General features: G+C 41.0%; 1 protein-coding gene and 1 pseudogene across 1 annotated transcript in view; one reads left to right on the forward strand and one right to left on the reverse strand.

The window, feature by feature from the left end:
* Nucleotides 1-1,191: 1,191 nt before the first annotated feature.
* Nucleotides 1,192-1,673, reverse strand: LOC118663618 (annotated as a pseudogene).
* A 5,284-nt stretch (nucleotides 1,674-6,957) lies between these two features.
* AKAIN1 (A-kinase anchor inhibitor 1) overlaps nucleotides 6,958-27,760 on the forward strand; it is a 32,647-nt gene continuing 11,844 nt past the window's right edge. Inside the window, exon 1 of the mRNA XM_036323426.1 lies at nucleotides 6,958-7,420. Coding sequence (XP_036179319.1) covers nucleotides 7,405-7,420 — 16 coding nt within the window. The 5' untranslated portion in view covers nucleotides 6,958-7,404. The remainder of the gene's footprint in view (nucleotides 7,421-27,760) is intronic.

Below are 27,760 nucleotides of genomic sequence, written 5' to 3' on the forward strand. Positions count from 1 at the left end.
TCTGACCGAAGCCAGACAGTCCCGCTTCTCCCGTTTGAGTCTGGGTCCCTAAAGACTCTCCCGGATCTGGAGCTCAGAGTCTGCGACTCCCTCCCGATTGAAAACTCCAACCGCGCCCTCCGCCGCCAGCCCGCTCGCGCACTCCGCACCTCAGAATTTGACTTCAGCACTGCGCCTCGCTGAGTGTCCGTATGCGTTTCTCTTTCCTCCTAGTTGTAGGACTTCCACTCAGCCAGCGTTCCTGTGGTTCTGGGTGATGTCCCTTCCGTTTTTTGGTTTCACTTTTGAAGTAGTTGTTCAAAGCAGCTAACTCCGGCGTTAACCTATGCCGCCATCTTGGTTCTCTGCTTTATATAAAATTTAAATGTAATTCCCATGTAGCAATAAAGTCCACATCTTTGGATAATCTACTACTTGTATTATGAGTGCCAAGAAGCCATTTTCACTGCTTAAAATAGTGAGCCATATTATGTCTTAAAAGTGCATATGTGGCCCTGGCTGGTTGGCTCAGGTATTTGGAGTGTTCCCCTGTGCACCAGTCAGGGCACATGCCTAGGTTGCAGCTTTGATCCCAGTCAGGGCGCGGTCAGGGCACATACAGGAGGCAACTGATTGATGTTGCTCTCTCCCATTGAGGTTTCTTTCTCTCTTTCTTTCTTTCTCTCTGACATCAATAAAAACATATCCTCAGGAGAAGATAAAAAAAAAAAACAAAAACAAAAAACCCATGCATTTGTGAAATGTTGGCTTTGATACAAACCTCATAATTTAAAATTTAAATTTTTTAAAATTTATTTTTACTGTTGAGAGTATTATAGATGTCCTCCATTTCCACTGCCTGGGCCCCCTACAACCAGTTCCTGTCCCATAAAATTTAAATAAAGTAGGTTACCATTTTTAATACCAACTAAATATGGTGACCCAATATAAAAAGTTGGATCAATGCTAGAAATAAAGATTCACAGTTTATTCCCTCAGACTTGTCATTAACATTTCACATTATGGTCTTGGTTTTGTTTGTATGCCTCAGATGAATTCAAATTTAAACATAATTCCACTGCAGCATAATGTTAATTAGGCAGTTTTCCCAAATTTGAGAACATCAATGCTAATCTAGTTGTGATGCAATACATACTTCAGGATTGTGGAGAATAGCTTCAGAGAAGCGTTTTTGTTCCTGTAATATTTCAATTAAGGAACAGTTTCAGAAATTGTTGGAAGGTGGGTTATTCTGTAGTAACCACGTTTCAGTTGCCATGCAGTTAGCCCAGAAACAATCCATTTCAACGTCTAAACAGTTGGTTTAGAACACTTGTTGGATGAATATTCAGTTAAACACTTGGTTATGAGCTCTTGCCAGGTCAAACATCTACCACTTATCTTGGAATGTTTCTGAGGACATCCTACACCTTCTGTTAACTCTACACACCTCTGAGCTTGGATCACCAATGCAATGATAGACAATGCCAACAGAGAGGCTTAGCTTAAAAAAAAATATGATCCTGCAGTGGCATGCCTTAAATTGAGCTTCTAATATTTCAAAATTAAGGCTATTCCTTTTTTTCACATTGTAAGTTCTCTTGAATGAGTGAATAAACATGCAGAAATTGGAAGGCAGAAGTAGGTTTGCCTTTCCAACACACCTTCTAAAACACCACCTTTTCCATTCTCATCAGACATTTGATAATTTTAGAATAGTAGTTGAAGATATTAACAGAGATGGTCTAAACAGAAGCTGGCATTTATGAGAACTCATTGAATGTTATTTTTTATTTGACTTAAAATTCTTTTAGAAAACAAATTAAATCAGGAATATTTCAAGACAGCTACTTCTTTAGGCAAGCAAATGAATAACCATGCCTCTATCAGTGGGGAGTTAGTCAGAATATATTTGCAATTGCTAAATGCAATTATGACAAAGGACAGTGTGCCTCTCAAGTAAATGGTTGTTTTTGTTGTCCAGGATCTACCCTTTATCACTTGCTGGCTCTCATTGGGGGATCATTTACAGTGACTCAAACTGTGAGTCAGGAAGTAAGAGTCTCCCTGGTGTCACACTAAAAAGACTTGTGAGATTCATAAGCTACAGAGGCTTGATGAACATATAATCTATGGGATTGAAATAGCACTTTAAAATGGGTATATTTTTCTTGCAGATGTCCTTGGGAGACCGTTCTTTTGCCTCCTAGAATGGGCTTTATTTTGTAATGGAACCCATACTAAATGGCTCAGTACCCAGTGTGGGATGTGCAAGAGGCAGCTGATCAATTATTCTCTCTCATCTTTGATGTTTCTATCTATCTCTCTTTTTCTCTCTCTCCCTTCCTCGCTGAAATCAATAAAAATATATTTTAAAAAACACTTAAAAAAAAAGAAGTGGTAAATATATGTAATGGATTATTACTCAGCTATAAAAAGGAATGAAATGTTGCCAATTATTACAATGTGGATTGACCTAGAAAAATACATTAGACAGAATAGATAAAAACCATATGATTTCATTTATATATGGAATATGAAAGCAAAATAAGTGAACAAACAAAACAGAAACAAACTCATAGATACAGAGAACAAATTGATGGTCACTAGATAGTAGGAGTTTGGGGAGATGGCTGAAAAGGTGAAAGTACAAATTGTCAGTTATAAGAATAGTCATGGGGATGTAAAGTACAGCATAGGGAATATAGTCAGTAATCTATATATATAAAAGCCTAATATGCTAAGTGTCCTACTGATCAGTCAACTGTTTAGTCGACTACTCAACCAGTCGCTGTGATGCGCACTGATCACCAGGGGGCAGATGCTCCGACCGGTAGGTTAGGTTGCTGCTGGGGTCTCACTGATCAGGACTGGACGAGATGGGCCGGACAAACCCTGGAGCCCTCCTGCAGTCCCTACCTGGCCTCTAAAATATTTCTTTTAATTAATTTCCTTTCAATGTGCACAAATTCATGCACCGGGTCTCTAGTATTGTAATAAGTATGTGTGGTGTCAGATAAGCATAAGACTTATTGGGATAGTCACTTTATAAGATATATAAATGTCTAATCTCTATGTTGTACACCTGAAATTAATATTAAGCTGCAGTCGGACATCCTTAGTACTGCTGAGGAGGTGGGAGAGGCTCCCACCACCACCGCTGTACTGGCAGCCATCAGCCTGGCTTGTGGCTGAGCAGAGCTCCCCTTGTGGGAGTGCACTGACCACCAGGGGGCAGCTCCTGCATTGAGCATCTGCCCCCTGGTGGTCAGTGTGTGTCATAGTGACTAGTCATTCCCAGTCTTTCTGCTGTTAGGGTCAGTTTGCATATTACCCTTTTATTATATAGGATAGAGGCCTGGTGCATGGGTGGGGGCCGGCTGATTTGCCCTGAAGGGTGTCCAAGATCAGGGTGGGGGTCACCACTGGGGTGCCTAGCCAGCCTGAGTGAGGGGCTGATGGCTGTTTGCAGCTGGTCACACCCCCTTCAGGGTGGGGGTCACCACTGGGGTGCCTGGCCAGCCTGGGTGAGGGGCTGATGGCTGTTTGCAGGCTGGTCAAGCCCCTCCCAGTGGGGACCCTCACCCCATGGAGGTTTGGCCAGCCTGGGTTAGGGGCTGAGGGCTGTTTTCAGGCTGGCCAAGCCCCCCTCCCCCCGGCGACAGAAGCTCCCAGCCTCTCCTTTTTTTCTTTTTTTTTTATTCTGGGATTTATTTACCTTCTATAATTGAAACTTTGTAGTCTTGAGAGGAGCTCAGAGCCGGCCAGGGCGGGCGGGAGGGAAGCCTCCTGATCGCTCCAGCTCTGTGGCCATGGCCGGCTGAAAGCAGGTATCTGGGGTTTATTTATCATCTATAATTGAAACTTTGTTCCTTTGAGTGGAGCTCAGAGCCCACAGCAGCAAGCAGGAAGCTTGGCTTCCTCCATCACTGGGGCAACCAAGCCTCCTGCTTGCTCCAGCTCCGTGGCTGCCGGCCACTATCTTGGTTGGGTTAATTTGCATATAGTCACTCTGATTGGCTGGTGGGCATGGCTTAAGGCATAGCAAAGGTACGGTCAATTTGCATGTTTGTCTTTTATTAGTGTAGATATTCTCCTAGGTCTCCAAGTAAAATAGCTGGGCCTATTAGGTGACTCACCCCCCCCCTGCCCCCCCCCTCGGTGTTTTCCAATTTCATCTTGTTTAAGTGTCAGTAGGGATAGGAATGCCTAGTTTGATAAGTTCAGCACAAGAGTAGGAAGGTTGGGGCACCTAGTTCAACTTGTTTACCATCTTGCTTTCTATCACTATTTCCATCATTGCCTGGGAATGATGGTGCTAGAATGAGGTTGGTGGTGGTGGTGGTGGTGGTACTGGTGGTGGTGGTGGTGGCGGCAGCAGCAGCGACCGTGGCTGCCTCTCTGATAGATGGCTATCTCAAAATGCAACGGCTTGAGTAGAGAGTGAGTTGCCTTGAGTGAAGGTGTTTAAACAGAGACAGTGAGTCTACATTAGGAACATAAGCCTCCATTGTGGGCTAAGACTGAATAAATGATATATCAAAGAATCTGGATTATATGGTAGAATAAAAGGGAATTTTTATTTTCCTATGAAGCATTCTATTACTAAATTGATCATTTACATTAAGATATAACAATTTAATAGCATTACTAGACCAACAGAATAATGACTCCAGTAGTAGTAAAACTTAAGAGATAATATTGTTGAATATAATATTTACTGATATAATATCTGTAAATTAAAAAATCATTAATGTGCCTTGATTTTATTGGGAGTAAAATTAATTGTTCTTACTAAAATATAAATAAGGAAAAGCTGAGTTAAGAGGATACTGTCCTTTGGCTGAGTAGCAGCGGTGTGTTGGGTAGAGCAAATGAAGAGATGATGGGAGGAAGTGATGATGGAAGGTCAGAGAAGAAGTGAGGATGGGCCTTACAGACAGTTTTCTCTTCTGTCCTTGACCTGTTGAACTGGTTTTACTAGTTCATATTACCTCCTGTTGCCATAGTAGACTCATCAAAGGAGCTCTGGGACCATTTTTAGGCATTTTTTTTCCTCCCTTCTATTATCTAGGCCTCTGTCTAGCTTGGAATTCTATGGGAATCCATCTGGATTCTTTTCTTACATCACAGAAAGATGCACTCTGAGGTTGAAGGAGATGTAATTTATTTCTTTTTAAATGCTGATACATCTAATACCTTGCTCCTCAAAATATAGTCTGTGAACAAGCAGAAGCTGCAGCATGGACATCACCTGGGAACTGGTTAGAAATGCAGAAGCTCAGGCCCCACCCTGCTCTACTGAACCATAATCTGCATTTTAACAAGATCTTCAGTGGGAGTCACATGCACATTAATGTTTGAGAAGTATTGCTCTACCATATTCTTATAGGGTGTCATCTATTCCCAGAGTTTCAGTAATTTCCTGGAATGAGTTTAATTGAGGTTGTGCTGTCTCTTACTTAATCTATTATTACATTTAATCCCAACAACAAACCTTGGAGATACATTCATCCTTATATTGCAGGTGAGACAGGGAAGTAATTTATCTAAGATCATACAACTAGTACATGGTGAAGAAGTTATACCTGAGTGTGACTGGTTTCCATGTATTTTTTCTTTCCCTACACTCTGTTGCTTTTTTCTTGAGCTTAATCATGAGTGATTGTTCATACATTAGGAAAATAAAGCTCATTACAAAATACATTGTAGAGGAGAGCCCTATTGAGTGTGTTAAAAGAAGGAGATCTTTCATTCATTCAAAGATTATTTCAAATAGTGTTTCACACTTATGGTGATAAGCATCATTTGTCCCTGGCTTTTGGTATAACTTGGGAAAATGAGCAGACTGAATCTTGTTATGCCCACACTTCATCTGTCCATCAATTGACTTGCATCTTGTTACTGCTGAGGCAGGTCCCATCTGTTCAAGCCTGTGTTGAGCCAGGTGCTAAGAGCAGTAATGATTATGTTATGTTGAGGCTGTTCATATGCCTCCAGGCAAACTGTGGTTCAAGAGCTGTAAAACTATTTGCCATTTCAATCTATCAGATGGCTTGGAACAAAACCAGTCCCAATAAGGCTATTTGAATGCTTTATATTTTCCAAAAGAGTGTTGAGCTGATGGCCACCAATCAAATTATTAAGAAATACTGTATTTTCAGAATAGCTCTATTTTCCAGGGAGAAGTACAAGTGAAGAAAACCTATAAAACACTGGAGATGACTCTGATCACCCTTTGTTCTTGTAAAACTCCATTCAACTGCAAAGATAGAGGATTAAACCCAAAGCAACTGACATCTGCTTTGAGGCTGGAGGATCCTGTATCATTTTTAGCACTGAGGTTTTAACCCAGATGGACTTGTTTCAAGCTGGGTAACATCTAGTTTGGCCGATGTTACAAGCATTTCTTGGGGGAACTGGATAGTGCTTTAAAATGAGCAAGGATTAGACACATGGAGTGCGGTGTTATGTCTCAGTATCTTAGAGTAGAACTGGGTGTATACATGGGGGGCATAGTTTTCAGTTGGGTAAAGGCAGGGGAAGCAGTAATGCTTCTTGATGGGTTTCAGGGCTGTTTTCACACTTGAAAGGGACTCTTGACTCATCCTTTCGTAGGATGTGTGAGTTTGTCCACGGAGGAGACCAGCTTTACGAGGTCTCTTTCCAATTCCTTGTGGGGCCCTGCTTTCTCTAAAGTGATGACCTTGAGGGTCTCCAAGCCTAGGAGCTTTTAGAGCCAGATCGGCTGCCTGGGAGCAGGGCCTGATAGCGACGCCCTTCTCATGCCTTCATGGTCACCCTGTCCTTCCCTCCTGCTGTCTTTTTATAGTAGCACAAGACTGGGACTCTGGGCCCAAGACTGATTAACTTGGCGGTCCCACCCCTCTGTTCAGAGCCAGCCCAACTCGAAGAACTTAGTCAGTAAAGCTTTTGCGTTAAAAAAAAAAAAAAAGAAAAAAGAAAAAGAAAGGACAAACCCATTCTAAATGTCAGTCCTATATCCACCGGGACTAGTGACAGCAGGTAATTAGAAGCAATTAGCTGTCCCCCTGCCGGGACGCCGGGCAATTACCTTTTTCTCTCCTCTTCGGTCCTTCTCCCGTAGAAGCTGTAGGAGTGCTTTGCTCTCTAAACTGCTACGTATGCTGAGCTGGCACAGGAATGAGGGATGAACTGAGCAGGGATCCCGTCTCCTCCTCCCGCCGCGGCTGTGGCCGCTGGCGGAGCAGTGCATTGTGGAGGCTGAGCGCGCCGCAGCGGCTGGACCTGCAGCCCGGGATCGCGCGGCAGGGAGCTGTCCGAAGTGCTGATCGCCCCGGCCCGCAGCCGGTCCGCGCCCTGCACGCGCACCTGCACCGGACCCCTCCAAGTCCTGGCCTTCGTGTCTCTCTTTACCTAGGGGCGTAACGGCTGGAGGAAATCATGGTGTTCGCTCCAGGTACACCCGCACCTTGCTTTTCCACTAGGCGTCCAGGCTGGGAGTGGGGAAGCGAAGGGAGAGAGTAGGGAGGGAAGGCCTTTACCTTAATGCCCATCTGCGCGTTTCGGAGTTACAGTCTGTGAGAGCGGGGCGAGAGAGTGCCCCTGTGCGGAGTCTTCGTCCCTCTCCCCAGTCCTGCCCCATTTATCCTCTAACTATCTCCAGCCATCGTCCCGTCTCTGTTCTTCCTGCTTAGCTCCTGCACATCCCATGCGAGCTCAGGCACCTTGAGAACTGGCACCTTCGTCCGCCGCACAGGCGCCTGCGTGGGCAGGAGGGTGGAGACCGGGGGCAAAGAGTAGCGGGCTTCGGGCTACTTCGGTGGGAATCTCCTTCACTGAACTTCCCTCTCCATAGAAGTGCAAAGTGACCCGGTTCCTCCTGACCTCCTGAGGAGAGAAGTGGGTGAAGCGCAGGGGAGTGGGGCGCCGGGCAGAAGAGCAATGCTCCATGGCCAGCGGAAGGCTGCAGCACAGAGGCTGCTATTGCGGCGTCGCGGGCGGTTGCAGTGTCTTTTGGAAGCTGACGGTGAAAGACTTTGGTCTCTTTGCTGCTATTTGTGCTACAAGTTGGGGAAGTCAGATTTGTCTGCGTTGGGCTGGTTTACCAGCATGTGCGTGTGTGTATGAAGTCGTGGATGTGTGTTTCAGATGAGGTCAGGAGGAGTTAGGGAAAGCTTGGCCCTTGTTAACGTAGGAAGCCCTCTCTAGGGGTAGATACAAAGTCTCCCCCACCCCCCTTCTTAAATTCCAGCCTCCACTTCATTAAAGATTGCTGGGGGAAAAGGGAGAGTAGGGGAAAGATAAGAGGGGCCTGGAACTCTTTAACTGTGTCATAGTTTAATCTGAAAGGTTGGTTTGCATTTGCTGTGGCCATGGACCTCAGAGATCTGGGGAGGGAAGGTATTTTTAAAAGGGAAGAATTGAGTCTGGGCTTCAAAAAATTCCTTAGGAAAACTGAGCAGAGGAAGTTGCAATCCCTACCCCACAAATTAGGATGTTAGCTGGGAAGGCAGGGATGAGTTTCTGTCAGTTTTGATACTCACCACATCTGTGACTCAGAAGAACAAATGACTTAGAGAAAAGCCCAGAGCATCTCTCCGCCCTGCCCCCCCCTCCCAAAAAAATAAATAAATAAATAAAGGGAAGAAAGTGTTCTGCTTAGTGAGGGACATTCAATCAACCCAGGTTCTGTGAAGCTGGAAAACAACAGCTCTTTGATACATATGTAAATTACTTAGCACTTCATAAAGCACTTTCATGCCCTTAACTCATTTGATCTTTATATTACCCTCTGGAGTAAACAATATCACCCCTATTTTACTACCCTCAGGGAGGCTGATTCCAGATAGTTTTGCCAGCCTCAGCTGGCGTTTACTGACCTCAGATTCCTATACCTCAAAGCCTATCTCCCTGAAAAAAATGTCTCACCAGACCCAGGGATAGCTGCTTTTTGGCTCAAGGTCAGATGTAGCCAAGGGGAAGTATCCTTCCATTTCCAAGGTGGGGGATGGGCTGGTGTCCAGAGTTAGGGTTATTGGATGATGCTAACTTGGCATTTTCTAAAAGCATTGTGGGTGAAGGATTGTGTAATGAGCAGTGGGGAATTTCTGGAGTTGATTGATTTGGCTTAAAAGTAGCCCACTATTTGGATTGGGCTTTACTTTTCCATTTTTCTTCTAAGTTTTGTATTAGTTTTTTTCCCCCCTATGGAGAAAGTATAAGTTATTCATAACTGTCAGAGATGGCATAAATTGACCTGGATAAGATATGTGAAACACTTTTTTGAGTAATTACTTCGTTATTGAGTTTCTCTTGAAAAATCACAAGCATTTGGGGGCAATAGGAAAGGGGTGATATAAATGTCAACTTATTTTCTCATCTACTGATCATATGTCTCCTAACTCAGTGATATTGTTCTGAGAGAAAATCAGAACAATGAACTGTGTTTGAACTCTGCCAGCTTTTCAGCATTACAACCTCTATATCTGGGGATCCAGTTGTTTTGTACTAGACAAGGGAAATACCCCCACTTCTTTGTCCAAGCCAGCCTAATGCCCAGGAAGGGAATATGTAGTGATCACTCCAAAAGTCATAAAATGTGTTTGATAATCCAAGCTGAATAAAATGATAAATTAACAATGAGCTGTTTATAAAATTGAGTCAATGGATACTGTGCACTTCAAAACCCAGTGTAGCTTTATGAATTTTAGCAAAGGGGAATAAGAACCTTGAGGTCTGGTTCTGGTCTTGCCTCACTGATTGTTCATCCTTTGAATGGTTCTGCTGCCTTTTTGCTTATATTAAAGCAAAAATAAAAAGTACAGAGATTCATGGAGTAAGTTTCAGTCCAGAAGCACAATGGAATGAGGACGGAATGGAAGAGGGCTTTATATAACTCTAGCTAGAATTCACTCTTATCATATGGTATGACATATTCTTACATTCTCGTGTTTAGGTTAGTTTACACATTGTCAACTACAGGGCTTAAGCTGGGCAGAGTCTTTGGGTGGTTTCTCAGTTTGCACAGGGCAGACAATTCAGTTCTACACTTTCCCCCCTTCTTATATCATTCATAGACTTTGTAATTTTAGAGGATTTTAATTTTGTGCACACCAATTTTTAAAAACCTTAATGGTGAAGGGTCATGAAGACTAATCATTTAAGGATTCAGTTACTGGGAGCCTATCACTCATTTCTTCTTTCCTGTAAAGGAATTATACAAAATTAATAAGAGTTAAGTGAGGAATAAAGTATAAATACATTAATTTCTCTATAAGTATGATATATTCCTAAATACTGATTAAATAAACTAAGCTGGGGCACATGTCTGAGGCAAAAAGACCCCTTGTCCTAAGTCTCCTTTCTACTTCCTTTCCTAAGTCTCTTTTTCTAAGTCTCTTTTCTATTCCTCCTTCCTTTCCTCAGCCCCAATCTGAAGGTGAAATCTTTCTTTCTAGAGCAATATGAGAAGATTTAGAAACATACCAACATAGCTAAAGGAAGTAGATGACACAACCAATATGGAAAAATATTTTAGCTCTGTGCATAACACTAAATTGACCCATGTTAGTCTGTGGCTGTACAAAAAATTCCATTTGGGAGAAACAAAAAGTTCTGGAAGAAGATGTCTGGACTTCTCATTCCATGCTATGGTTTTGTAGGGAATTCATGGGGAATAAAAATGGTGTAATTGTAAGGAATTAGACAGCCAGTATCTTGACTTCTAAGATTAAAACAATAGTTCTAGAGAGTGTTATCAAAATATTTAAGAAAATCTTATTTATTATAAGTTAATTATAGTATTTACTTATTTTTGCATCCTCACCCGAGGATATTTTTGCATTGATTTTTAGAGACAGTGGAAGAGAGAGGGAAAGACAGAGAGAAATATCAATGTGAGAGAAACATATCTATTGGTTGCCTCCTGCATGTGCCCTGACAAGGGCCAGGGCCGGGCAAGGGAGGAGCCTACAACCCAACTGAGGTATGTGCCCTTGACCAGAATCCAACCCGAAGCCCTTTGGTCTGCAGACTGACGCTCTATTTACTGAGCCAAACTAGCTAGGACAGCTTTTACTGGTATTTATTTATGTAAACCAATTCCTGAAAAATCAATCTGTAAATTATATAGCAGATTGTCTTAACTCTAAGGTATTTTTTACTTTTATTAATTTATTATTTAAAAATTATATCCAGTTAAGTTGACTCTTTTGGTATACAGTTCTATGAATTTTAACATATGGATACCACTATTTATTTTCCCTTTGCCCTCTTCTACCTCCTCCAATCCCCTTTCCTTCTGGCAATCACCATACTGTTGCCTATGTCTTAATCCCTTCACCTTTTCACCCAGTGCCCCAACCTCTCTCCCCTCTGATAGCTGTCAGTCTGTTCTATGTATCTATGAGTCTGTTTCTATTTTGTTTGTTAACTTATTTTGTTAATTAGATTCCACATATAAATGAAGTCATATGATATTTGTCTTTATCTGAACACTTACTTCATTTAGCAAAATACTCTCCAGGACCATCCATGCTGTTACAAAAGGTTAGATTTCCTTCTTTTTTACAGCTGAGTGGTATTCCACTGTGTAAATGTACCACAGCCTTTTTAGCTACTCAGGTACTGCTGGGCACTTGGGCTGCTTCCAAATCTTGGCCATTGTAAATAACACGACAATGAACATAGGGGTGCATATAGTCTTTAGAATTAGTGTTTCAGGTTTCTTCTGATATATTCCTAGAAGTGGGATCACAGGGTCAAAAGGCAGTTCCAGTAAAAATAAAAAATTAATTGAAGAAACCCCATACTGTTTTCCATAATGGCTGCACCAGTCTGCATTCCTACCAACAGTGCAGGAGGGGTCCCTTTTCTCCACATCCTCCCAACTCTTGTTTGTTGATTTATGGATGATAGTTATCCTGACAGGCATGAGGTTTTAATTTGCATTTCTCCGATGATTAGTGATGCTGCTCATATTTTTACATGACTGTTGGCCATCTGTATGTCCTCTTCAGAGAAGTGTCTATTCAGGTCCTTTGGCCATTATTTAATTGTGATTTATTTATTTATTTATTTATTTATTTATTTATTTATTTATTTATTTATTTATTTAGTGTTGAGTTGTGTAAGTTCTTTATAAATTTTGCAAATTGACCCCTGATCAGATGTATCATTGGAAAATATCTTCTTCCATTCAGTGGGTTGTCTTTTCATTTTGTTGATGATTTCCGTTGCTATACAAAAAGCTTTTTAGTTTGGTGTAGTCCCATTTGTTTATTTTTTGTTTTTCTCCCCTTGCCTGAGGAGATATGTCTGAAAAAAAAATTGCTATAAGATTTTACTGCCTATAATTTCTGAGATTTTACTGCCTATAATTTCTTCTAGGATTTTTATGGCTTCATGACTTATATTTATACTAGTAAGTCTTTAACCCCCTCTGGCAATCACTGAGTCTGCTGGCTGTGTCTAAGAGTCTATTTTAGCTTTGTTTATTTTCTTCTTTAGATTACACATATAAGTGAGACCATATGATATTTGTCTTTCTCTGTCTGACTTATTTCACTTAGTATAATGCCCTCTAGGTTCATCCATGCTGTTGCAAATGGAAAGATTTCATTCTTTTTTATGGCTGAGTAATATTCCATTACATATATATGTACCATAGGTTTGTCTTTTTTATCTGCTCATCTTTCGATGAGCACTTAGTTGCTTCCATATTTTGGCTATTGTAAATAATGCTGCAATAAACATAGGGATACACATAATCTTTTGAATTAGTGTTTTGAGTTCCTTTAGATAAATCCCAGAAGTGGAATTGCTGGGTCATAAGGCAGGTCCATTTTTAATCTTTTGAGAAACATCAATACTGTTTTTAGAATATGGTCTATCTTGGTGAATCTTCCATGTGCACTAAAAAGAGTACGTATTCTGTTCTTTTTTTAAAAAGTTGGTGCTATTTAAATGTCATTTTGATACAGTTGGCTGATAGTGTTCATTTCTTCTATATCCTAACTCATATTCAGCCTCCTTGGTCTACTGATTGCTAAAAGTTGGGTACTGAAGCCTCTAGCAAAAATTTTAGATTTTCCTTTTGGTTTATTATTTATTTATTTATTTATTTATTTGTTTGTTTGTTTGTTTGTTTATTTATTTATTTTCTTGTTGATTCTCACCTGAGGATATTTTTTCATTGAATTTTAGGGAGAGTGGAAGATAGAGGGAAAGACAGAGAGAAACACTGATGTTGACTGGTTGCCTTCTACACAAGCCCTGACCAGTGTTAAAAACAAGGTTATGTATTTTTCAGTTGACAAAAATGTTGTGACCAGAGGTTTGCAGGAAGTTAAATGTGAATTTTCATTTTTATAGATGATAAAAGTAAAGCTCAGAATGCCTGACAATTTTATAACCAAGATTTGACATTAGATCCACTTTTCTACACACAACATAGTTTTTAAATAAAAGCAAGAATCCAACAATTTGAAAACTAGAATTATGGACAAAGAAAAGATAAAATTTATCCCATTTGGAAGAAATCTGTGTATTAATACCTCTTCTTCCAAGTTAGACTATATAAGGGGTTCTTTCAACCATACAGAAATGGGCTCTGTCCTTTCACAGTTTCTGGATCCTTCATCTTCTCCAGGCTGTTGCTCTTAGTAATGGAGAGGGAAAGAATGGACAGTTAGGATTGCCAAAAGTTTATCAGGAGAATAAAAAGATCCAACAAATTTACACAGTCCTTTATAATTCTTAAGGCATTTATATGAACTAGGTGTCATATGTAAGATATTTTTTGAGTTGAGAATAAATGGCATTGGACTAAGTATAATCTCTCCTCTATACAACCGATAGTAATATTTCAGTTATTCCATAGCAATGCAAATATTAGGCAAACTTGGTTGCTGTAGGAGCATGGGTTTGAGGACAGATAGGTCTGGGATCAAACTGCTCGCCTTTGCCGTATCTACAATTATTGGAGTTGGGTAATCATCTAGTCTAGCTGATTTGCTCATGTAAAAAAGGAAGGTCATAATATCTATTTTCTAGAGTGGTAACGAAGATAAAGATGAAGTATCTGGTCCACAGTAGGCTAAATGGTTGCTATTACCGATGTTACTATTTTAAAAGGGAACAACCAATAATGTGGTTTTTTTTTCTATTTTGTTTTAATGCTTAAAGTATTACAAAGAGTATTACATATGTCTCCTCCCCCCCCCCCCCGACATTCCCCCGGCCTCTTCTACCCCCCAGAATAATGTGTTTTTAATGTCCATATGCGCATATATGATTTCAAGATTGGACCATCCATTTTGGGAGTTATATAGTTGCTTCTTTCTGTGGAAGAAGACTGACTTACTGGTTCACTCCAGGGGTGGGCAAAAGTAAGTTTATAGTTGTTCATATGAAAAATAATACAAAAATTAATAAATAATAATATAAGAATAAACTCTGCTTTGCTACCTCACAACTATAAACCTACTTTTGCCCACCCTTGTATGTTACCTAGGTAGAGGTTATGAAACTTTAAAGCAAAATGCTGTGGCAAGCTGAATTTATGATAGAGCAGATGTCTGAGTCCATCCTGCGATGAATAAGTTATGAATCATGGAAAGTTGCTGTTTAAAGGCTAGCAGCTGCATGCTTGAAAGCAGATGGGCATCTCGCTGATCTGAATAATTCTGATCTTGTCTAAATTTGAAAGCTGAATGATTTTCTGGTGAGGGTATAATTCATTATGTTTTTAATATTTAATTTTTAGTTAAGGCAGATTTGTCTTTTGGGATTTGAGATATTGTTTCACAATCTCTATACCTTTTTTTTTTTTTTTCTTGGAGACATAAGCCCGAATTCTGTGACTTATGTCACAGCCACACACACATCCTCAGATACTATTCTTGGAACATCCTCTTTGGTCCTACTTGAACCTTCTCAGGAAGAAAGCTTTTCTCTTTTGATAAAGAAACAGCCACATAGTTACTAACTAGAGATTAGGAGAGGGGCTGAGTTTTTCGTCAAAAGTTTTCCTCACTTGCTGTGTGATTTTGAATTAGTTCATTGGCTTCCGTGCCTCTCTCTCAGTCATTTTCTAGTCATCCTCAGCATCCTAGATGTTTATTATTGTAGTTCTCAGTTACAGAGATTTATTGGACAGAGGAGACAAATGTAAGAAAAGGCAAAGGAGCTACATTTGTAGAAGACCTACTGCGTGCGAGGTATGGTGATTACCTGAGGGACAGGGAATGGGAGGAAGTAATAAAAGGTAAAGGGGGTCAAATACATGGTGATGGAAGGAGATCTGACTTTGGATAATGAACATACAATGCAATGTACAGGTGATGTACATGTACAATTATAGAATTGTACACTTGAAACCTACATAATTTTATTAACCAATGTCACCCCAATCAATTTAATAAAAATTATCTCTGTTACCTTTAAATGACAATAAAATGCCCTCAGAACCATATTAAAGACCTGAAAGGAGACTCTCTAAGGGGAGCAGATGTATTTGATGTAGGCCTGAATCTGGCCCCTGAAGTTTATCTTCTGCTTGATTATTTCCCTTTAGTGACCATGGCCGCCACCAGGACAGGACAGGGAATGCTGTGCTCCCTTTGAGGAATTGCCTGGAGCATAGGTAGATGTGTCTTTTCCTGTTTCTCTAAGTATAGGGAAGGTGGACATTTATTAAATACTAAGGGAGAACTCAACAGAAATTAGCATAAAATAATTAAAAAGGTCAAGATTTTGATGTGATCATAGATTTTTTTTTTAACTTCTTGATCCCTTTCTCCCCTCACTCCATTTGTATCTGTGTCATAGCTCAGGGGTTCTCAGTGCTGGCTACATATTAAAATCACCTGGGAAGCTTCTAAAATATATCATTGTTCCGGGTCCAACCCAGGCTGGTAAAATAAAAATCTCTAGTGGTGTGCCCTAAGCATGAGTGTTTGTTAAAAGCTCTCCAGGTGGTTGACTGTGCATTTGGGCTGAGAACCACTGATCTGACTTCAAAGGGCAAGCACAACAGGCAGGTAGCATCCTTGTTTCCTTGTACTTGGGGCGGCAAGAAATGGCATGCTGCACGCATCTTCAGTGTCTGTTCCATTGTCCCATTGAACTTCACTTACAAAACTCAAGTTGAAAGATACAATTATTAAGAATTTCAAGATGGCAACAGCAGAGCAAAAACCAAAACCAAACAAAACAGAAAAACTCCCTAAAATCTAAAAAACCAAAAACCAAGCACAGGGTCCTTCTGAATGTGGGGCTACGTATGACTGCACCAGGCGCATGCCCATGAAGCTGGTCCTGGTTTCTGACATCTAGTCGCTAGAAACTAGGGATGCTGCTAAACATCCCACAGTACCCAGCACAGACCCCCCGCCCCCCCCCATCAAAGGCACTGCTGCAAATGGTGGTATTCTGTCTCTGAAGAGCATCTGAGGCCTGTACACAAGGCTGGTTCTCTGCCTCTCTGAAGAATTGTTCTCGTGGTGGGGCCTGCTCTGTTCCACAATGTCATGGTCACTCCGCCTGAGACAACCGCTTTCTGCTCTTTGAGGCACTTTACGCTGCAGTGGTCTGGCCTCTCAGTGCTTCATTTGAGTGGGCAGTTTTGCTTACTGCTCTTTGCTGTCAGTTTGCTGATGAGGCCAGACAAGGTTTCCAAGATGGGTCTTGACCTCACCTGCAAGTGTTATGTAGACATTAGGGTCTCCGTAGGCACTGTCCCCTTGAAAGGGAATCCTCAGGGGCACTGCCCCTCCCACAGGGCAGGGCATTAGGACAGGTGGCCCTCAAGAGCTTGGACCTCCTGATGCGATGGTTCCCAGGGTTGCGCTAGCCAGCCTGGATTATCTCTAACACCAGAGTCCCCAGCACGATTGCAAACTTCCTATGGGTCTGAAAGTTAAAAAAGAAGATGTTTGTGGGAGAAAATCTGGCTGGGCAGCCAGGAAACCTCGGGCAGAGAGCGAACAGCAGGTGTGGAATGAGTGCATGGGGAGAGCTCTGGGCACGTGCTCAGAGCATCTTCCTTGGATTTTGGTGTTCACGTGCCAGGAGGAGTGCTGAGGGTGAGTGAGCAAAGATCTCAGTGCGGAATTAATCCCTCAGCCCCCTTTCCTGGCTGGAATTCTGTTTCTGGGTTTTTAACCACGCACAGCAGATGGTGGTGGGGGTGGGGATCCTACCAGAAAAGAACCAGGTGGGACAGGTGCTCTCATAACACTTGCTGTCACTGCTTACTACCATCAGTGTGGTCAAGTGTTCAGTGATCACCAACCCCACTATGGTTCTTTACTCCTAGAGTTCAAGAAGAGTCTTTGAAACTTATCTCTGAATTCCCAGTATCTATAGCAGAGCTTGGTTCATGTTAATTAAATATTCATTAGGCAAACATTAGGCACCTTCCCTGGACTAGTGCTAGACCAGTGTGACCCCAGTCCTTAGTGGGTGTAGCACGATTAGGTACAAAGGCCAGGAAAACAACACCTGCCAGTTGTCTTGACTATGTTTTCTCCTCCAAAAAAAAAAATATGTAATTTTATTCCAACTAGAATATAACAGAAGTCAACCCCTCCTTTCTGATTTGGCTTACAGTAGAGTTGCCAGCTGCTCTGTTGGGCTTTCATATCGCTGATGGCTGTTCTTCTTTTTGGACATGGGGAATATGTTGTTCTTTTGAATCAGTGATTGGAAAACAAAATATATAAAGACATTGGGAAAGCTATAAAATATAATACAATAAACACACACAAAAAAACCCTACAGTGTCACAAATTTGATATTTAAATTTTTTTGTTTAATTCTACAAAAGGCTTTCAGCAATGTGTCCACTTAGTCCTGAGAAAATTTACATATATTATGTACAGTGTTATGGTCAGTAAAAGCAAGTTCTCTCCTTAGAAAAGATCTGAGCATTATCATGATTAGTAATAATTAGAATGGTTTTTTAAGCTCTTTATTTTGCACATAATAATGTCAATTTGCAGGATTGTAATGATCAAATAATTTTTAACCAGTTGTGAATGGAAACATTTCTCTTGCATTATAACTCAATGTTTAAATAAGACTTTTTGCCAAATCACTTATCTTGCTTTAAAATAGCTAATTATGCTGTAAACTGTAAAACAGAAAGTGTGTAATTTAGATGCCACCCTCATTTTCTCCCATCATAACTCTTTTTCCATTGGCAGGACATTGATCTTTGTAGTCTTAATATGTTCCTCAGAGGGAGTTTTATAGATATGGTATAAATGAATTGAGTCAGCCTCCCTAGAAATTGCTTCTCCCAGCAGTAAAATTTCAATTTCTTAACTTCTTGGAAGTATAAATAGAAGAGGCTAAGAGAAACTCTTTTCTGATGTAAGGTTTTGTTTTCCCTAAAATGTTATCAATCATTTTAGCCTTTGGTAGCATGATTTCTTTTTTTTTTTTTTAAATATATTTTATTTTTTATAGAGAGGAAGGGAGAGGGATAGAGAGTTAGAAACATCGATGAGAGAGAAACATCAATCCCTACTGGGGATGTGCCCGCAACCAAGGTACATGCCCTTGACCGGAATCGAACCTGGGACCTTTGAGTCCGCAGGTCGATGCTCTATCCACTGAGCCAAACCGGTTAGGGCACATGATTTCTTTAAAAAATATTTTTTATTGATTTCAGAGAGGAAGGGAGAGGGAGAGAGACAGAAACATCAATGATGAGAGAGACTCATCGATAGGCAGCCTTCTGCACACCCCACACTGGGGATCAAGCTCGCAACCTGGGTATATGCCCTGATGGGGAATCGAACTACAACCTTCTGGTTCATAGGTAGATGCTCAACCACTGAGCCATGCCGGCTGGGTGGTAGCATGACTTCTTGGGGGGAAAATACGTATAATGATATACCAATTATATAAAATATACAACATCTACACTAATAAAAGAGAAACATGGCAATTGGTGTACGACCGCTACCCTTTTCATTGGCTAATCAGTGAGATATGCAAATTAACTGTCAGCCAAGATGGCGGCAGGCAGCCAGGCAGCTTGAAACTAACATGAGGCTTGCTTGCCTCAGTGGCGGAGGATCGTTGGAGGAAACCAACGTTCCCCGCCTGCGGCTGCAGGCCTCTGAGCGGACAGTTTAAGAAACATTGTAACAAATACCGCCGGACTTCAGCCAGTAGATTCGCAACATTGTAAGCAAAGGCCAGAAACCTACTTTCAGCCTCGGGAGGCCTAAGAGCTGGAGCCAAGCCTCAAGGTAAAGCTGGCCCAGAATAAAAAAAAAAAGAACAAAAGGAGCGGTTGGGAACTTCAGTCACTCCCATCCTGAAAACAGCCCTCAGCCCCTCACCCAGACTGGCCAGGCACCCCAGTGGGGACCCCCACCCTGATCCAGGACACCCTTCAGGGCAAACCAGCCGGCCCCACCCATGCACCAGGCCTCTACCCTATATAGTAAAAGGGTAATATGCCTCCCGGCACCGGGATCAGTGTGACAGGGGGCAGCGCCCAAACCCCCTGATCGCCCTGCGGCTCTGTGTGTGACGGGGCGGGGCCCCAACCCCCTGAGCAGCCCTGCTCTGTGCCTGACGGGGGAGCTCCCCAACCCCCCACCCCCCACGGGCCCTGCTGTGTGTGTGATGGGGTAGAGCCATAACCTCCCCATCGGCCCTGCCCTGAGTGTGAGAGTGGCGGCGCCCCAACCCCCTGATCGGCCCTGCTCTGTGGGTGATAGAGGGCGGTGCCCCAACCCCCTGATTGGCCCTGCTCTGTGCGTGACAGGGGGTGGCGCCGCAACCTCCCCATCGACCCTGCCTTGAATGTGACAGGGGACGGTGCCCCAACCCCCCAATTGGCCCTACCCTGAGCGTGACTGAGGGTGGCATCACAACCTCCCAATCTGCCCTGCTCTGTGCATGACGGGGCGGCGCCCCAACTCCCCAATCGGCCCTGCTCTGAGCCTGACCAGGGGCTGCACCTAGGGATTGGGCCTGCCCTCTGCCACCCGGGAGCAGGCCTAAGCCAGCAGGTCATTATCTCCCGAGGGGTCCCAGACTGCGAGAGGGCACAGGCCGGGCTGAGGGACCCCCCCCACCCCCCCGAGTGCACAAATTTTTGTGCACCGGGCCTCTAGTATTAAATAATTTAGTTAGGTAAGACGTACTATGAAATATCACAAGGAATAAGCAGGGCTGTGAATCAAGGACTAATAATTCTGTCAGTTGCTTATTAAATGGAGTATAGCATAGTGTCCAAGGGCTCACTCCCTGGAGTTAGACTGCTGGGTTCCAATTCTGCTTCCACGCTGTGTGACCTTGGGCAGTTTACATAGTCTCGCTTTGCCTCAGTTTCCCCATGGATAAAATGAGGATAAAACACTACTAACCTTGTTCTGATTATCTATTACTACAGAACAAACCACCACAAAACTTAGTGGCTTGTATTTTGCCATGATTCTTCAATTTGAGGTGGGGCTGCGTGGCAAGGTTAGCTGGTCTCTGTTCCACTTGGCATCAGCGGGAATTACTTGAATGCTGGGGGCTGAAATCATCTGAAGGCCCATTCACTTTCATAACTGTTGGTTGATTCTAGCTGTTAGATAAGATCTCCACTGGGTGCTGTCAGTTGGAACACTACATGTAGCCTCTCCTTGTGGCTTGAGTCTCCTTACAGTATGGTGGCTGGGTTCTGAGATGACTGCCCTAAGGGAGAAAACACCAGTGGAATCTGTATGCCTAAACTTGGAAGTCATGTCACGCCCCCTCTACCATATTCTATTAATGAGGCAGTCACAAATGCTCACACAACTTGATGAGTGATGCAAGGTTCTGAGGACATGGGATAAGAACAGATACAAGTTTCTACTTAATATGGTTTTCATGATGATTAAATGAGTCATTTCATACATAAAATGTTTAAATATGAGTGTGCTGTTGTTACGATTGAACATTTAAAATATGCTAGGGGACTGTACGGATACTGTGATTAGCAGACTCAGTATTCAAGAGTTGCCAATTGAACCTCTAATTTAAACATAAGGAAATAGAAAACAAGAGGTTAACTTGCTCAGCCATCCAGTGAGAGAACTGTGATGTCACTTAAGGTCAGACTCTGAAGTATGGAAACTTACAGAGTGGGCAAGCAGGGAAATAGACCTCTAAATAGTTAATTAAGTCGAGTAATGAATGCTCTGTCTCCAGAGGTCCTTGGAACCTTATTTGACTATAGACCTGACTATAAAAGGAAACAGGTCTTTTCTCTAACTTGTAGCATGTTTGTGTTCAGTTGTGTTTTTTGCCTTTGTAATTAATCGGATCAGATTGAATTCTGCCCAAATTGCTAGTACTACATATTTACCACATAATGCAAAATAAGCACTATTTTTGTTAAAAATTAGAATATTTTTTAATATCCCAAATGTGCGAATTAGTAATACAGAATGTGTGACAGTCTTGTATACAACTATAATTGTGCTCATGTAAAATTTCAAATGGTTACAGGTAATAGAATTCTGGGCCAGTACAGGACCGAGAGGCTGAGGTGAAGAGTAACTGTAATTGCTGGGCATTGCCTGTCATGGTATATAGTCAATTCAGCAGGTTTTCACGAGAGTGTATTCACTTCTTTCCTATAGAATTATGTATATAGTTTATTATAAAACTTTATATTTTTTCCATCCCTCTGTGAATTTCACCTAACCCTCCTGTGATGATTAATTCTCTGTCAACTTCGCCAGGCAATGCTGACTCAATTTTGGTTAGACACTAGTCTAGATGTTTCTGGAAAAGTATTTTTTTTAGGTGTGATTAACTTTTAAATCAGTACACTTTGAATATAGCAAATAATGCTCCATAATATGAGTGGGCCTCATCTAATCAGTAGAAGGCCTTAAAAGAAAAGATGGAGGTTCCCTGATGAAAAAGGAATTCTTTCTCTAGTCTGCCTTTGGACTCAATGCTGCAACATCAACTCTTCCCCAGGTTTCTAGCCTGCTGCCTGCCTGTAGATTTCTGACTTCCCAGCTCCCACAATCATGTGAGCTAATTCCTTAAAATTGACAAAGACATTTCTAGCTCTTAGAAACAGTCACAAGGAAGAAGGAGTCCATGTTCTGTTTTATGAGGATGTGATGCCTGAATCTATTGCAGACATTTTGTGGCCATGAGGGAGAGAATAGCCATCAATTTATTATTATTATTATTGGCTTACTTTTGCCTGGGGTGGAAGGCATCCTATCTTTTTTTTTTTTTTGTATTCTGGATGAGGATAGTTTTTATCTTGAAAAAGGAGGATGAACACATATTACTCTTGCCTTTGAACATCCTACCTGAGTTGAATCCTGCTTCTTACATCTGCTCCACAATACAGCAGATTCTGATCCCAGAGTCTCTCTGTTCTCTTAGGCTGACTGAATGCCACTTTCTAGTATATTCCAGGCTGTGGCTTTTTTTATTTCCTATGTCTACTCAATCCTATGTGATTTTTTTCTTCCAGAAATTTGTAGATATCTCTCTTCATTGGTTCCCTTTGTCCCATTTTTTTTTCTTGTCATGGCTGTGGGTTTATTCCTTTTTGGATATTTATACAGTGGAAGGTACACAGGTTAATGCTTGTGCTTAGTTGATCATTATGACTATTTCTTTTATAAAGTGTTCATTATAATGAACTCATGTTTATATTGGGGGCTATTATCAATTTGAAAGACATATCTATATATTAAGATAACCCTTTTTCAAATATATAGCAAATATTTTTCCTAGTTGATTGCCTTTTAAAAATTATTTGTGTTTTATTTGATGTACTGAAGATTTTATTGTAGTGTAGTAAATTTTATCATCTTCTTTGTGGACTTTTGTGATAATTGGTGCTATTTGATGGACTTTTTCTCTCCAAGACCAGATACACATTCACTATATATTTTTCATTCTCTTTTCCTCCCTTTCTTCTTTTTTTCTTTCTTTTTGGACTCAAATGTGCTGAATTTAACTAATAACATTTCTCAGTTCATGGCACGCTATCATCACTGGTCCATGCAGAGTCCCTGTTTGTTATTTTGTTAATTTTGTTCTTTCACCCTTCAGCCTCAGTGCCACTTTTCTCTCCAGCCTTATACATTTATTTTAGTGTATCTAGTGCATGTTCTTTATTTTGAAAAACATTCACCATTTTTTTCTCCATCTGGAGTTAGAGATTAAAAATTTTTAAAAGACATCTAATTTCCTCAGTACCTTTTGAACTATCATCTTCATCAAATGCGAGGTACCACCCTTTCTAACCTGTTCCATTTGTCCATCTGTCTGTTTTTCTGTGCTAGGGTCACACTGCCTTAGTTGTTACATAATTTTAAAAACATTTTACTCTGCAGGAATGAAAATCATATGTAATGTTCTTTCTGTATCACTTAATTCGTTTCCTTTTTAAATATGATAGCCAAGGGGGGCATTTTTAATAATTAGCACATCTATGGATGTTAGCGGAGCCAATTGCTAGTCCCTGTCCCCCAAGCCAATCATGTGCAGTGTTTTGCAGATGGTGTAAGACATTATGGAAGATGTGTCTTTAGGAGCAGAAGCATATTCAAAGGAAACAGATGCTCACATGTTTTTGTGAACTCTGGTTTAGAATTACTCAAGATGCCTACTGTAATTAATTCTTGCCACCTTAAGTTGTGCTGTCAACTTGTGAGAAAACAATTTCAAATGTCATTCTGAGAATTGATGAAATAGGAGCCAAGAATGTAATCAGGTTCTCACCCTCTTTCTATCCATGTTAAACAGTTTATCTGGAATTAATTTTTATCAACAGTGTTTGTCTTTTTGTGTGTGTTTATCTTGGCATGTGGTTTGAATATGGTTCTTATTTGATGAAATATGTAGAAATATTGTGCTGGTCCTGAGAATCAGATTTTGGGACACAAAATGGTGCCTTGTTCCATGAAGCAGCACCGAATAGGGGATCCAAATGTATTGCTATAAGATGTGAGCATTTTAAGTCCTACCCATAATCAGTACTACAATAATGAATTAGAGGGGGGTTTACACATTGACGAACACATGACACTTAGGTAATTTATATTTAGTTCAGGGAACCTTCTCACTGGTAGATGCCTATCATCTTTCTGGGTATTGTCTATATTTTAGTTAATTTGCTGACATCAGATAGTTTAAAAGCTTTGAAAATAATAGCTTATCATAATAATGATAAGCACTTTATAGAACATTGAATATTAGAGGAATTTTTCTTTTTAGAAAAGGAAGCTTGAAGCCAGACAGGTCAAGTGATTTTTCGAAGTTACTTAGTAGATTAGGGTGAAGCTGGCTGCAAGTCCAGACCTTTACCCAAGCCCAATGTGGGTCTGCCATCTGGGAACCGCAAAATGCTTTCTATGAGGACGACTGGCAAAGGCCGCTTGGAGCACTGTGTGGTGAAGGTTCCTGAGGGTTGGTAGCCAACCTCACAAGTCACAGGGAGGGCTGGCAGTGCTGGTCTTAGAAAGAGGAATGGTGAGACATGAGGCCTATGTCTGTTCTTCTTGTGTTACACCTCGCTCACTTAGAGAGGCCCGTTTGCATCTATTCTTATCTTTGCAGGGTTCCACTCAGTGTAGGTAGAGCTCACTTTTACCCAATTTAGGGACAACATGAAGGTAGCACAAGTGCACAGATCAGAACACTTGGCGTTCCAAGTGTCTTCAAAAAGTCTCATTTCTGCTTTCTTTGAAAACTGGGTGTGAGCCCAGAGTGTTGTTATTCTCATACTGACTTTAGGGGTTTAAGTTCATTACAATTGCAGAGAGGAGACAGAGCTCATGAAGTGAAGTGCTTTGTCCTGGCTGCTGTTATTTTTTGCACCTTTTTTTCTCATCATTTCCTACCACCCTTGGAGTGTCGACAGGTGTCTGCCAAGCAGGCCTTAGTATCTCCTGTTATGAGCTGAGTGTGAGATAAAACCAGCAGCTGATGGCCCATTTTATCTGCCTTTACAGGCACCAGTTAAAGCCTCGGATGACATCTCCCTTGATAAGCAGAACACACAGGGTGCAACATTTTAATAGAATGTTTTGATGTTTTGCTGGGTTCATCTTTCTTTTCTAATGGGCACTTGTACTGACTCATATTTTCTCGTTAGTTTTCATGCTCTACAACCTATCTGGCTGGCAGATTGGAGTAAACAAGAGAGACACCAGTTGTATACAACCAGAAATGAAAAGGTGAATTGAAAATCATTCAATGAACAGGCTAGAAAGGTGAAAATTGACTCAAAAATTTTGTTATCTTTAGACATAATAGAATAAAAATTAGTGATTTTTACTCCAACTCTTTAATATCTATCCAAAAGACCAGTGATGTAGCAATTTACCTTTACATCACCACTGGGAATGCATATTGTACCAAGTTGTATTTTATACATGGGTGATATAAATGTTATGAGCTGTCCTTTGTACAAAGGATGAGACTAATGTACTATGTATTACTTGGAAGGCAGGTGCTGTAAATGTTTTCAAATGTGGTGAAGTTTTGTTATACTACTTACCTTCAAATACCCCTTTCCCTATGGCCATTGGGGATACATTGAAGAAAGCTTACATGGCTGAGAGATGTATCTGTGTTCCTGGCAGGAATGGGGCCTTCTGGCTCATCATATTATATGACCTTGACCTTCTTATCTCTGTGTGAAGCAGTTGAGTTTATTGGATTGGAGATAATAAAGTTGAAGTTAGATACACACTTCTTACTCGCTTTTCCCTGAGGTATTTTATTCCGTTAATAAAAAATTCATTTGAAAAAATAAATACAAAATTGTCATATGTCTGCAATCCACTAGTGGCTCTAAATTATGTTAACCCTACCTCAAATCACAAGCAGTGTATTGCTTATTCCTCTACTTCACTGAATTCCAGTCTGTTAAAGCAAATGAACTTTGTAATAATAGTGGGAACAATAGACCATATTTTTCATCCTTTATCATCTTGCTATGAATTAATTTATTGCTTCCCCTGGGGTTACATGATTTTATATCAAATTATTTTCATGTGCATTTTAAATTCAAATATGATCTGGGTTTTATTTTCACTGTCCCTTTTTTTCACCTTGCTCTAGATTTTCTGCAAACAAAGAATATTTTCCAAATACAGGCACAATATTTGCCTATGATGTATTTTCAAATGTGTGATGATTGAATTGCAGCCCCCCCCCCCCAGTTTTCTAAAAAGGGATAATTGTTGTATTATTGAATTTTTAAAATAAACTGCCTAGTACATTATGTGACTCGCATAAGTATACCAGATGGATCATATTGTTCAGTCTTCTGAACACACATACTGATAACATTAACTGCCAACATTTCTTTTTCATCATTGCAAATGTTCTACCTGTTAATGCCTTGTGAGATTTAGAAGTGTATCTTCTAATTTTCTTACTTCCTGGAATTCACACCTATTAACTGCAATCAAGTATTGAAAAAAAATAGCTTGAAGGCTGCCAAGAATACAGCACGTCTTTAGCATACAGAGAATTAAAAAGCACTTATAAGAGAGGAAGTTTTTCCACCGGTAAGAACTTCTCATTTCCATTTCCCCTCAACAAAAGGTTGTTTCTTATATTGTCCACAAACCTGAGTCCTTCGACAGATTTAACTATATAATGAAAGAGGAAGACCCTGGAAATGATACTAGTCTCCATAGTATCATCTCCAGGTTTGCGACCGGGAGAGCGGGTAGATGAAGTAACAGCCAGAATTTAAAGTGAATGGTTAAAACCTTGCTGAAGATTAATGGCTGATTAGTGTTTCCCAGAGTATAGTCAGATTTAGCAATTAGCTAATTCAGTAAATGGAGGAGGTGCACCTTGCACTTTGTGGCTTGAATCATTTGCTTGATTGTCCCATTAATTAAATAAACTGAAATGGTCACTTAGTCACTGAATTTCCTCATGCTCGGTGGGTATAGACCGAAGGTGAGTTTTAAATAAAAGGGCGGCCCATCTGAAACATGCATCAGAATTATCTGCGGCCACAGCTAAATATGTACATTCCAGAGCCGCTTCCTATGCAGTCTTCATTGTCACTCTGGATCCTCAGTGGTTCTTATGATGCCAGATGTTGAGAACCACAAACTAACCAGATGCTCAATGACCTGCCTGAGCTCTGTCACGAAGATCCCACCTTTCCTGTAACAGATCATCCTCTTTATTGCTTTTTCCCTTGTTCTCTGCTCTCTACCGCCTGTGCTGTGACAGACGAGCCCTTCCCTCTTTACACCCTAGAAGTTAATAGTGCTGATGTCAGGTCTTTCTAAAGAGAAATGTGTGTGAAATGAGAATTTTGAACTCATGGAATTATATAAATATGTATATATCAGATTCAACTCTTCATAGCATTTGAATATTTCTTATAAATTTTTATCCTTATATTAATCCTATAAGATATACCTTGGAAGGATTTACTATTGTGATTTGAAAGATGATTAAAGTAGGCTAGGGTGTTAAGAGGCTCATAGAAGCATATCATATCCTGTGCCTTCTGTGAACGTCGTGAAGACCAGGAGATGTGAATTATCTCGGTACCCCTAATGCCTAGCACATTGGCTGGACATAGTAGATGCTCAATAAACATTTGAATGACTCCATGTATCATGTGTCTTCTCTGGCAGGCCCCGCCCTCCAGGACAAGGGCAGAGAGAGCACTCAGAGCAGGGGGTTGCCTAGATTGCTGTGAATCCTGATCCCCTGGAGATGAGACCCACCTGTCACTCTAAAGAGTATATCAATGTAAATTTTGCATCTTAAACTGCTT

This window comes from Myotis myotis, unplaced genomic scaffold (assembly GCF_014108235.1).
Source record: "Myotis myotis isolate mMyoMyo1 unplaced genomic scaffold, mMyoMyo1.p scaffold_m19_p_9, whole genome shotgun sequence".
In the NCBI taxonomy this organism is placed as follows: Eukaryota; Metazoa; Chordata; class Mammalia; order Chiroptera; family Vespertilionidae; genus Myotis; species Myotis myotis.